At 35.3% G+C, this 13570-nt stretch overlaps 1 protein-coding gene across 4 annotated transcripts; it reads right to left on the bottom strand.

The window, feature by feature from the left end:
- Window positions 1–231: 231 nt before the first annotated feature.
- On the bottom strand, window positions 232–3539 carry LOC120144504 (O-acyltransferase WSD1-like). Of its 4 annotated transcripts, none has more exons than XM_039158543.1 (5): window positions 2528–3531; window positions 1615–1687; window positions 1253–1533; window positions 1030–1167; window positions 232–475 (listed from the first exon to the last, which is right to left on the bottom strand). In XM_039158543.1, the coding sequence occupies exons 1-5, from the start codon at window positions 3326–3328 to the stop codon at window positions 302–304; spliced, it is 1467 nt and encodes a 488-aa protein (XP_039014474.1). In that variant the 5' UTR covers window positions 3329–3531; the 3' UTR covers window positions 232–301. The 4 variants fall into 4 exon arrangements, with proteins under 4 accessions (XP_039014474.1, XP_039014475.1, XP_039014477.1 ...); XM_039158544.1 differs by having other exon boundaries at window positions 333–444; window positions 2528–3532; XM_039158546.1 differs by having other exon boundaries at window positions 341–444; window positions 1030–1126; window positions 2528–3539.
- Window positions 3540–13570: the final 10031 nt, after the last annotated feature.

Raw genomic sequence — 13570 nt, 5'->3', positions numbered from 1 at the left:
CACACCTTTGTATCAACCTTATTTATAACTTGTCAATTCGAATAAATTCGAATAACTCAAAAAAATTTAATTCAACTCGACTCGATTGAATACTTACCCTATGTAGCACCCTACACATGTTATATAAAGCACCAATAACTACACAAATTACGAACAACCAAATATACACAAAGAAATAAAAACACAAGAAACAAACCAACAACCTTTTTACTTTTCCTTTCACTGGAATTTTGATGTAATGATGTACAGAAATTTATTGATGTTCTATTGTACAGGAATTAATTAAAGTGTATTTTTTTTATTATTTTGTATTTTTGTCTATGCTTTTATTGCTTCCTAGTACAGCCTCCTTCATTTCAAGTAAGGCATCTTCAAAGCATTTAGCTAGAAACTCTGGATCAGGGATGATATCTTTTGCTACCAAAATTTGCATTTCGGCCTTACCAGCATAGCTCAACATGTGCATTGTTAACGCCTGCATTCACAATAACGAGAAAAAATCTATTTAAAATAAATCACCGATAATTTTTTTTAAGAAATCATGTATTTCGTTGATAGACTTAATAGACAGGTGATGATATTAGACAGTTGATAATACTGTAACATGCAATAGGGTGGTCGATTTCAACCCCAAGGTTGATAATCATGCGATAGGGTGGTTGTGTCGGTCCTAGGGTTATGATTATTGAAGGGTTGACATATAGGTAAATTCGACTTTCAAATAATAGATTTATTGGTGGTATGATTGACATCGATCACATTAAAAGATTGTAGTTAAGTGGAGGACATGACAAGTTATTTTCGACTGAATCCTCGGATATATTACAAATAACTTTAGGCCTTGAGTTTCTCGTATAAAAAAATGACAATAAAGATACACGAAATAGTGACAGCGGAGATATAATTTATGCAAGAGGTGCAACATATTTAAAATATGATTGTTGTTAGAGACTCGTTCCTCTGTAGTATTGGTGAGACGTGCATATTTCAAGAAAATAAAGTAAAAGAGTAACATGGCATGTATTTTACCTGTGGAAGGCTGGATGTGCTGACTTTAATGCTGGAGATTGGGTTGCCTGCAAGGGAAATTTCCTCTAGAGGGCCAACAACGTTCGAGATGGTGAAACTAGTGTTGCAGAGGAGTTTGTAGTTAAGCATACAAGCATACTGCAACATCAAAAAAAAAAAACAATTGATTCAAAAAGTATATATAAATTTGTATGTAATGTATCGATGGTGTATAATTTTATACCTTTGATCCTAGCAACGACATTACAAGATCCCCGATCCAGTACGAGAAATAAGCCACGAGAGAGTGTTTCTTCTTGTCAACAGTCGCCTTTGCTCTCTTCAAATACTCTAAAGGATCATTGGGAGTTTTGTGATAATAAACTGGAAGTAGAATCACACCAAATTTGTTGCCCCATCGTGCATCTGATTTGTTCTTTATTAACTTCGATAGGTTCTGCAACCCTGGTTGTGCTCTTATGTTAACCATGGATACCCCTGTCATACGAAGGCCCTCACGCAAGGCTAACAAAAAAAGAGAACTGATGAGTCCGGATGGTTGCCGTTAAAGCCGATATTCGTCGTCGATAGGGAAAAGAAGGTTACCGTTTGGTGTTCGATGGTCTAAGTATCTTGAGAGCCCGTATGAAACCACTCCAAAGAGGACATCATTAATGGTCTGCAGCATAGTTGAATTTGAGCGGAACCACACTGAGATTCAATTGCAGCTTTTGATATTTAGGGACTAATTTAGAATTTAGTCTACAGTTTGAGGTAGTGTCGGATCTAGAAATTTTTTAAGGGCGAGCACACGTGTATTAATAACATAAATTTTTCATATGGGGTAGACACAGATAAAATTTTAGGATGAACACCTTAAGTAAAATGAACTACTATAAGGATATTTGGATTTCAGTGCCCTCCCTGACCAAAGCATACATCGGCCACTGGTTTTAGTACGTCTTTTGCAAGTTAAAAAATGAAACTAAATATATATTTTAGTAATTTAACTTGGTTTCAAGGTTGCTCAATTTAATATTTGGACTAATTAGGTACATGAACTTGGGTTTTTTTAATCTAAATTAACACTTGAATTTAATTTTTTTGTTCAAATTGATTCTTACTATTTTTAACTAATTTGAATCGATGAGCCAAATTCAAGTTCCAAATTAAAGTAAAAACTCAAGTTTAAATCTGTAATTGGGTTAAAAAAATTAAGTATCAAATTGAACCTTGAAGTCATATTTAGGTGTCTAATTGGATAAAAAGCTAAAGTACTAAATTGAGCCTTAAAACTAAGTTTAGATACCAAAATGTATATTAATCCAAAGCCTTTTCAGTGAACAAATGGCAGAGTACTCCCCAATTTCCCAGGAAAAATAGCAGATTGAGTCAAATTATCCAACTGCCATAAGAGCAAAAGATCCAAAAACATTCCAAAAATGGTGGTAATTATGACAACCCAAATCAAACAATCCCAGGTTTAGAGTAAAAGAAGTAATATTTTGTTGTCACTTACAATATGGGGAGCAGCCCTTTTGACCACCTTCATGTCATCAAGCACAAATTTAGCAGTAACCAGTTTCCTTGGCCAGAGTTCCACCCCATCACCGCCGGTAATCACCGTTTTCTCGTCGGAAACAAAAAAACTCCTAAGCACGAACTCCATGGAAAACACCAAAGTGTGAAGAACCATCTTCAAGAACCACCACAAGGCACCGAACAACCAAACCCAATCCCTTCCTTTCCCGCCCCTAATCTCCGGTCTCTTGTCGGGAACCATCCTAGGAAGGGCGTCAGCATCGTCCTTCCGCCGACAACTGGCCATCAACATGGACATCAAAGAGATCCCATCGCCTAAAGCATGATGAATCCTGAAGACGGCGCATTTGTGCGCCGTCAATAAATGTAATTCCCACAAGGGTTTGTCCACGCTCAAAGGACAAGTCACTGATAAATCCGCCACGTACTGGTTCACCGCCGCTTCATCGGCTTCTTCGGTAGTGGAACCTTCGGGTTCGTCTTGGTCAACGAAATTACCCGATCTATCGAGCCGTTTATCGATGACGATTACGTGCCGGTCAAGGTCTATATGGGTTCTTCTCCAGTGCTCGAACCCGTTCTTGTCACGAACTAAAAGGCTGCAAAATCTGGGGTGTTGGACCATCAAGGAAGACTTAATATTCGATTTCATAGCATCTACGTCGCCCGGGCTTTGGCCGCGGAGGATACAGTGGATGACGACGTTTGTTTGCGGCTGGAGAAAAAGGCGGCCGGCCGGAGTCAAGGGTTCGTCGGAGGTAGTTACCGGGGAAGCCATGATGAAAGAAAAAGAAAAAATAGATTCCCCAAAAGATCAAAGAAACTTTTGCGTTGTCCTTGATATATAATATATGGTGCCTGTTGCCGGAAGCCCTGAAATAAAAAGAAAAAACGAAGTGATACCAAAACTGTAGGTGGCAGGTAGAAATGAATGTTCCTTGTATTACACGACGTGTGGTTTATACGATGACAATTTGTTTGAGGAAACTGTCCACTGATCTAACCAACCACTGCCACTCCATTTTTTTTTTATTTTTTCTGCTTAAATTCTTTTCCGCTAACGGAGATGTTTAATATTTTCAAAGATATTGTTTTAAATATCTAATCTATTACCACACTTAATTTTTTTTATCAATCACTTAAAATAGTGAACTTTTATATTTTTTTCTAAATGTTTTATTTTTAAAAAATTATTATTATTATTATTTTTCAAAAACCACAAAAATTCTCTAAAATCTCAAACTCATAAAATTCTTAATTTCAAAGCATCAGCATCACTCTTAAGTTGTCCTTAGTCTTAGTCGAAACAATTTTTTTCTTAAAAGCGACAGTAAGATTTTGAAAACCACATCATTTTTTAATTATCTCTTCATGATTAAATTTTAATTAAAAATGAATGTGATTTAGAAAACCTCTAGTTTCAAAAATTTTGGGATTCCTTTAAAATAAAAACATACGGTTCGAGGAGTCGTCACCAATATTTGATTAGGGTGTGATTGGTCACCCAAAAAACGTTTCGCCATTTTAAATAAAAAAATAATTTTAATTAAAACGACAAATTGAGGTCTACGTTATCAAAATCTGAGTTCGGGAGTCGGTTACATGAGAGGAAGGATTAGCACCCCCACAACGCCCTAAATCGGTACCTAGTCGATTAATTAATATATTTGCAATGAAATTTACAAATTCGAGTTTAATTTGGTTTATGATCCCCAACAAAACAACAACACATGAATTTTACAATATTCAAAAGCACCAAAATAGATTAAATTAAAATTACCAATCTTTTAGAAAGATAAAGAATATTCGATTATTTAAAATTATCGAGACTATATCTTAAATGAGTTATAATAACCTTTTTTCGATAAATTTAAATAGTCGAATATTTCTTTTTCTTCCATTCTCAAATTTTAAATTGATGAATCAATTTGTAGGTGTCACTAGTGAGATACACTTTTAATTTAAAATCGTCAAAAGCGGATATCTAATAACTTAAGACAACCCACTTAAAACAATTTTAAATTAAAAATATCTTACTCTTAATCCAATTATGTAATGATGAGTCGAGTTATGCACGTGAGGGTAACATAAGATTAATGTAAAATACAACACTATATTAATTAATAAAATAAGTCAAAAAATTCAAAGCAAATATAAATACATATAAAATACTATTAACAAAGTAAGAAAAACTTTAATGTTCAATAGAAAACATATATTATAATAATGTAACAAAATTTGATGTTCATGATACTAACTGGTTAAAATAAATAAATACATGATTTATATTCATTAATTAATATATACACATGTTATCGTGTAATGTACAAATGACTTAAATACAAAAATAAAAACAAAGCACATCAAATTACGAATTTTAAAAAATAATTGTAATTATTAAAATCAGGACTAACTAATACTAAATAAAACTTTATTATCTTAAATGCAAACAAAATAATAATTAAGACAAAAATAAAAGTATTATACTATAAATAATAATGGAACTGAAACAAAACAAAATATCATTATAAAGGACTGATATCGAAATAAACCCTAAATATACATAGGACTAAAAAGAAACATGCAAGAGTTTAGAATTTAAATGTCTAAAACAATAAAAGTTAAATACAATAATATTACTTGGGACTGAAATTAAATGCACATAAAATAAAGGAACAAAATTATAAACATGCAAACATTGATTTGACCTAAATGAATTACAAAGAAAAATACGATGACTCTGATATCAAATAACCCTAAAAATTATAACTAAAATCTAAATTTGGAAAATAACTAAATCAAGACAAACACAAATGGATAAATTCAAAATCAGTCCTTATTAGTGATAAAGTATAAATATGCGGTAAACTTTCAGCGACCTTAACGGAATTAACCCTAATCAATTAATATAAAACCCTATTTTACACTAACCCTAATCTAATTTCTAACCTCATTCAGCCGCATCTCAACATCTCTCCATTCTCTCCCTTCTTCTCTTCCACGCTCGGACGCAACCTCACCTAAAGATGTCATCGTTGTCGTTCGGCCACCACCTTGGTGGCCTCTTCCGATCACATCACGTCATCACTCTCTCTCTCTCATCACTCATGCGGTGCCACTCATCGGCATACGTCAGAGACCCCTTCGATCGACGCTTCCATGAGTGTCCCCCGACGAAGACTCCGACGTCAAAGCTCCAATGAGATTCGACCTACTATGGTAAAGAAACCCTCACCTCTTCTTCTAACCTTCAATATGATGTCTACAACACAAAAACAGATTTCGGGAGCATCACCGAAATCTTCAATCTCTCAGCCACTCCTCGACCACCCCACGACCGACGCCTAAGGTAACAAAACTAAATCCCTAGAAACAGTAAAAAATGAGACCTTGCTGAATCTTTCTTTTTCCTTGTAATACTTCTCCTCGGTAAGAAAGGGTCAAATCCCTAAAGGCCCCATATGGGCATGATTCATTTCTTTGACCACCACTGTGGTGGTTACCCGCGATGAAGGACCCGAACCGACGAACAAGGTAACCTAAAAACTCTAACCCATTTACCCTTTTTATTTTGATTCGAGAACAATAAAAAAGAAAACGATTACTTGATATTATTTAAGGAAAATCCATACCTCTTTAAATGATCTTTTTATTTTTAATGTTGAATTCTCACAAATACAATCGAGTTTTTGCTGTTAATTTCATTTTCTCCAAATCCCTTCCTCGATAGTTGAAGCCTCCCCTTTCTTTTATTTCTTTCATTTCACCGAATCCCCTTTATCCTTTTGCATGTTAATTTCCTTGTGTTTGGTAGTATAATGATAAGTTTAGGTGAAATTAGGTTGGGGATTTTTCTTTGACTTTGGTGGTTGATTTGTTGGTGATTTGTCTTTGACAATGGACCGGACAAAATGAGCATCTACAGTTGCCCCTCTTTGCTCATTGTCGTGCAACGAGAATATAGCAAAGACTCAAAAATGGTCGAGTTTGTCTGGCCATGAGGACTTCAAAAGATTAAATCACTCTATGTCTGCTCCCTATTCTTTCAAAGAGTATAGGACTCGAAAAATATTCGACAAAGAGGTCTGCTCCCTATACTTTCAGGGAGTATATAACTCGAACAATCTTCTAAAAAGGTTTCGCTCCCTATTGCTTCAGGGAGTATATAACTCGAACAATCTTTTAAAAATGGGTTCACTCCCTATTGCTTCAGGGAGTATAGAACTCGAACAATCTTCTGAAAACGGGTTCGCTACCTATTACTTCAGGGAGTATAGAACTCAAACGATCTTCTGAAAATGGGTTCGCTACCTATTACTTCAGGGAGTATATAACTCGAACGATCTTCTGCAAACGGGTTCGCTCCCTATTATTCAGGGAGTACAGAACTCAAACAATCTTCTGCCAACGGGTTCACTCCCTATTGCTTCAGGGAGTATAGAACTTGAATAATCTTCTGCTAACGGGTTCGCTCCCTATTGCTTCAGGGAGTATAGAACTTGAATAATCTTCTGCCAACGGTTCGCTTCTTATTGTTTCAGGGAGTATGGAACTTGAACAATCTTCTGCAAACGTGTTCGCTCTCTATTGCTTCAGGGAGTATAGAACTCGAGCAATCTTCTGAAAATGGGTTCGCTCCCTCTTGCTTCAGGGAATATAGAACTCGAATAATCTTCTGCCAATATTTTGCTCCCTATTCTTTTCAGGGAGTATAGAAGTCGAACAATCTTATGCCAACGGGTTCACTCCCTATTGCTTCAGGGAGTATAGAACTTGAACAATCTTATGTCAACGGGTTCGCTCCCTATTGCTTCAGGGAGTATAGAACTGGAATATCTTCTGTAAATGGGTCCGCTCCCTATTACTTTAGGGAGTATAGAACTCAAACAATCTTCTACAAATGGGTTCTCTCCCTATCGCTTCAAGGAGTATAGAACTCGAACAATCTTCTACAAATGGGTTCGCTCCCTCTTGCTTCAAGGAGTATAGAACTTGAATAATCTTCTTAAAATGATTTTGCTTCACTATTCTTCCGTGAAGGCTTAAGATGATTTGCTTTAAAATTCAAACTTTGGCTTAAGTGTCGCTTGGACCCCTATTTTCAAGGTTTCCAAACTAGTTATCCACATCTTGATGTTTTACATCTTGATGTTTTACATCTTGATGTTTCACATCTTCCATCCTCAACTATCCTTGAGAAACCTGTAAATATTCAAGTCATCATGCAATTATGAATGCCATGATCCTACTCATGCCTAAAATGTATGCAATTATACAATTTAATATGTTTTCTTCTTCGAAGGAACACCCTCTCATTTTAGTCTCAATGGAACTTGGTTTCATCTTGGGCACGAAACATTTGACCGGTCCACCCCAGCTAACAATCTTAACACTGAATCCCTCGGGACCTTAACTCATTTCTTTCTTGAAATGCGCCAGTACCCATGACCAACTTCTTGATAAACGATAATCTCTTAGGGTCATCTTTTAATGGCTGAGATTTTCTATGAATTCCAAGGTTTTAGCTTACCATAACCATACAAACTTATATGTTAAAATCATTGTTAGCTTCAGAATACCTGCATTTCCAAAACCTTTTGCAAAATAATACAAAATGATCTCATGTACTTCAAGTTAAGATATATGTTTTAACTTTTTAAAATAAGATGCTTGCAAAAAGGAAATTAACAAGAAAAACATCTCTTCATTTATATAAATGCAGAGAAATTTTAGGTAACTACATGGCAAACTTTTAACTGGAAATAGTAAAAGAACAAAAGAGTAGGCGTCTTCAAATATCAATAATGCAAATGCTTTTGAATTGGCATGCCGTTAGAATGAATCAAGTGTAGCTTCTGTCAAAAGGATCTCCAAAATTATAATGATGAGTGTGAAGCTCTTCCTGAACTCCTAAATCTCTCATTATTTGATGCCCTAAACCAGTATTGAATCTCGTATGCATTCAATTTCTCCCCTGGTTATTTCTATCGAGACTCATTAATCTCTAGTCTCAACCCTGATCATCAACTGTCATTGTTGTTACCCATATCAGGAGCTCTTTCCACTTCTAAAATCAATTTAGAACCTCCACCATGCACGAATTCTAAATTTAAAACTAAACTCAAGTCGTCCTTTATGGGTTTTCAACTTTAGACCTGTTTTTCCTCTCTTTTTTTCCTTTTTTCATTTTTTCATTTTCATTTTTCATTTTTTTCTCATTTTTCTCATTTTTTTCTTTTTTTTTCCTTTTTTTTATTTTTTCTCTTTTCTTATTCAAGAAAAATACCTCTTAATTGCGTCAAAATTCACTGGATATGGTAATTTCGATCCGTCCATTTTAGTTAAGACTAGAGCTCCCCCAGAAAAAGCTTTCTTGACAACATAAGGTCATTCCCAATTGGTCATCCATTTTTCTCAGAAATCCTTCTAAATAGGATAAATCCTTATAAGTACAAAATATCATTCATGGAATTCTTGAAGGCGAACTTTTTTATCATGTGCTTGTATCATACGTTTCTGGTACATCTGACTATGACAAATAACTTTCAATCTCTTTTCTTTAATTAAATTCAATTGGGCATACCTAGCATGTACCCGCTATACCTTATTTAGCTTCACCTATGACAAAATCCGAAGTGAGGGAATTTCCACTTCAATAGGTAAGACAACTTCCATCCCATATACCAGAGAAAACAGAGTTGCCCCAATCGACGTCCGTACTAAAGTTCGATAAGCAAAAAGAGCAAATGGCAACTTTTTGTGCCAATCCTTATAAGTCTCGATTATCTTCTTTATGAACCTTTTGATGTTCTTATTAGCCGCCTCTACTGCCCCATTCATCTTCGGGCGATAAGTGGTGGAATTATGATGCTTTATTTTGAATTGCTTACAGTCTGAGTCCATCATCTTATTGTTTAAATTCAACGTATTATCGGATATAATCCTCTCTGATAAGCCATATCTACAAATGATCTCCTTCTTTAAGAATTTACATACTGTCGAATGGGTAACATTTGCATAAGAAGTTGCTTCTACCCACTTGTTGAAGTAATATATGGCTATCAGAATGAAGCGATGACCATTTAAAGCTTTGGGCGAAATTTGTCTAATAACATCCATGCCCCTCATTGAGAATGGTCACGAAGATGTCATCACATGCAACGGATAAGGAGGAGTGTGTAACTTATCTCCATAAATATGACATTTGTGACATTTTTTGGCGTAGCTAATACAGTCACTTTCCATAGTTGACCAATAATACCAAAGTCTCATAATCTGCCTAGCCATAACATGCCTATCAGCATGGTTACCATATATTTCTTCATGCACTTCTTCAAGAATCAATTTGGCTTCTTTCGTGTCCACACACCTTAACAAGACCTGATCCAGACTTTTATTGTATAGTGTCTCCCAATCAAGCACATACCCTGATGTCGTTCTTCTAATAGTTCTCTTATCATTCTCAATTACTTATTCTGGATAACTCTGATATCTTATATATTACAAGATATCATAATATCATGGGTTTCCATCTTCTTCTTCTTTTGCTTCTTCTTCTTCTTCTTTAATATTAAAACAATGGGCTGGAACTCATAAGCCTTCATTTCAATGGGTGACATATTTGAATGCTCGTTTATCTTAAATGTTACCGCCAGTGTGGCCAAGACATCTGTCATTTGATTCTCTTCTCTGGGGAGGTAATTAAAATTTACTTCTTCAAATTCTTTAGCAAGTTCCATAACCAACTTACGGTATTCTACAAGCTTGGGATCTTTTGTCTCTCATTCTCCCCTAAGTTGGTAGATTACCAAAGCTGAATCCCCATATGTTGAAAACATTTTGATATTTCGATATAACAAATTAAGTTAAATGAATTTTAAGATTTTCCAAATGATTTTCTAAGTATATTCGATAGAATTATTTGAATATCAAAACATTACTCCAAATCTTTCAAAGATCATTTTTAATCCTTACTCAAAGTGTAAAATAAAGTTTTAATCTTAAAACAATTTCAAAATAATTTTACAAAGTATTTCAAACCATTTCAAAGCCAAAAATTCCAGATTGCTCAGAGGGAACCGATTCCCCCCTAAGGGGGTACCGATTCCCCCTGAATGGTTTGGCTCCGAGAATTCCAGTATGCTCGGAGGGAACCGATTCCCCCCAGGGGGTACCGATTCCCCCCTTGTATAACGGTCGAAATATTTGAATTTTACACTTAGGGAACCGATTCCCCATAGGGGGTACCGATTCCCCCCACGCTCCAAGCTGTTTTATTAATTGTTTTCACACTAAAACGGCTATATGATCTTCACTAATCATCCCCAACATTCAGAAGTGATTCAAGGTGTATTTAAACAAGTTCTGAAGCCCTTGATCAATAAGAAATTATAGAGAAACAAGAGTGAAAGCATCAAACACAAAGTTTGTGCAAATCAAGCCAATTTTCCTTTCAATATTCATTTTGCTTTCAAAGAACACCATTTGTGCTCATTTATAATTATTTGTGAGTGTTCTTTTCTTGTTCTAGAATTGTGCAAACATCTTACCTTGTGAGGTTTTCCTTGTAAGTTTGCAAATTTGTAATCTTCTCTTTGGGAAAGAGTGTTCTCAAGAATTGGGGTATAATCTTGAGGGTGTTGTAAGGTTATCTCTTTGGCCTCAAAAGAAAGAACAAATTAGTGAATTTGTTGGAAAATCCTTAGTGTGGATAGCTAAGGTAGTGGACGTAGACTTTGATTGAGAAAGTCGAACCACTCTAAATCGCTGTGCAATTACTTTCAATTTTCTGCAAAAGCTTCCACCAAATTTTTAATTGCCAATTCACCCCCCTCTTGGCCAATTCCGTCAATCGATTAACTCAACAATTGGCATCAGAGCCTAACTCATTTGAAGGTTTAATCGTCTCTTGAGTCGATTCAGGAATAGTTATTTCGATAATCAAAGTCATCAATGGCCTCCGCTTCAAACTTTGACTCCAGTCTCAACTCGATGCCCGTCAACAAGCCTCCTTTATTCAATGGAGCTAACTATGCCTATTGGAAGAATAGAATGATGTACTTCATTCAAGCAAGTGACATGGGAGCATGGAATGTTGTAGAAGAATGATACATCAAACCTCTCACTCATCCAAGGTTGTGGAGTGAAGGAGAGACAAGAATGTTTCAGCTCAACTCTAAAGCCATCCATATAATTTTTTGTGCTCTTGGACCAGATGAATACGGAAGAGTTTCATCGTGTACAACCGCCAAAGAAATATGGGACAAACTTCAAGTCACTCACGAAGGTACCAATGAGGTAAAGAAATCTAAAATTAGTATTCTAACGCATAGCTATGAAAATTTCAGGATGAAACCAAATGTAGATATCAAAGCTATGACGGATAGATTTTCAACGATTGTCAATGGTCTCAAATCATATGGAGAGATCATTTCAAATGAAAAGCTTGTGAGGAAGTTAGTCTACTCCCTCCCAAAATTGTGGCAATCAAAGAAGACGACAATCATTGAGTCTAAGAACTTAACGTCCTTAACTCTTGAAGAGCTAATTGGGTCACTCCTCACTCATGAAATGATGCTCGAAGATGAGGTGGACCTCGACAAGATTGACGAGACACCAAAGGAGAAGGAGAAGAAGAAAAACATTGGAGTTGCTCTCAAATTCAGAAAAGATGAGAGTGATTCAAATAATGATGACAATGACGAGGAAATGGCATTGTTTGCCAAATGGTTCAGAAAAATGATGAGACCTTATCGAGGAAGAAAATTCAAACGAAATGAATGCCTCAAAAATGAACCAAAAGAGAATGACCCAATCATTTGCTACGAATGCAAAAAGCCAGGGCATGTCAAATATGATTGCCCACAATTGAAGAAAAAGGGTCAATCAAAGAATAAGCACAAGGCTCATGTGGCTACATGGAGCGATGAAGAAAGTTCCGATGAAGAGGAACAAGAAGTGGCTAACTTGTGCTTGATGGCATTTGGGGAAGATTCTAAGGTAACCTCTAACTCATCCGATTTTGATGATTTATCCTATGATGAGTTATTAGAGGAATATAATGGGTTGACTTCGGATTATGAGAAATTATTTTTAAAATATAAAAATGATGTTTCAAAATTGAAAAATGAAAACAAACTCATATCCAAAACCAACAACGATCGTGAAAGTAAAATCAAAGATTTGCAAATCAAACTAGAAGAGTTTGAAAAGAAAAATTTAGATTTGCAAAATTTACTTTCAAAGATCAATGATGATCATCAAAAGAAAATTGATGATCTTAAAACTTCTTTTGATAAAGTTGGAATAAAACATTTTGAAAAAGGTGGAAATTCAAAATCCAACTTTGTTAGAAAAAGTTTTAGAAACTACAATCATAGAGGTCCCCAAAGAACCTCTATTGGAAAAATCGTTAGAAGTATGTGGGTTCCTAAAGAACTTATTACTACTAAAGATAAAAATATCCTATACAAATGGATACCTAAGGGGACTAGGATTTTGGAAACTAATGAATATGGACCCAAAAGAATTTGGGTACCAAAAATCAAAAATTAATCTATGTTTGTTGGGAAAGGAGCATTGCTACAAGGCACGGGAAACAAATTCAAATTCATGGTACCTTGATAGTGGATGCTCAAGACACATGACCGGAGACAAAAGCCGGTTCATTGAGCTTAACGCCAAAAATGGAGGAGAAGTGACTTTTGGAGACAATTCAAAAGGTCACATTGAAGGTATTGGTACAATAGGTAATACCTCTTCTATACAAATTAAAAATGTTTTATATGTGAATGGATTAAAGCATAATCTATTGAGTATTAGTCAATTATGCGATAAAGGATTCAATGTCTTATTTGAAATTAATGGTTGTAAAGTCATTGACATTGCATCTAATCGGATTATGCTTGTTGGTCAAAGAATAGAAAACATATACATGGTGCATTTAGATTTTTTTGATATGACTAATTTATGCCTAGTTGCTAAGGATGAACATGATAGTTGGTTATGGCATAGGAGACTA

The sequence above is a fragment of the Hibiscus syriacus genome, unplaced genomic scaffold (genome assembly GCF_006381635.1).
Source record: "Hibiscus syriacus cultivar Baekdansim isolate YM2019G1 unplaced genomic scaffold, ASM638163v2 tig00110890_pilon, whole genome shotgun sequence".
Taxonomy (NCBI): domain Eukaryota; kingdom Viridiplantae; phylum Streptophyta; class Magnoliopsida; order Malvales; family Malvaceae; genus Hibiscus; species Hibiscus syriacus.
Note: the sequence above shows the minus strand (reverse complement) of the source record. Positions and strands in the feature narration are given on the sequence as shown.

Bases quoted from the DNA above. Each gene is read 5' to 3' on its own strand.
- LOC120144504 (XM_039158543.1), bottom strand. From the start codon at position 3,328: ATGGCTTCCCCGGTAACTACCTCCGACGAACCCTTGACTCCGGCCGGC. The intron at 1,688-2,527 runs GTAAGTGACAAC...ACTATGCTGCAG, and splicing joins AAAGGGCTGCTCCCCATATT to ACCATTAATGATGTCCTCTT. The intron at 1,534-1,614 runs GTAACCTTCTTT...TTTTTTTGTTAG, and splicing joins AGACCATCGAACACCAAACG to CCTTGCGTGAGGGCCTTCGT.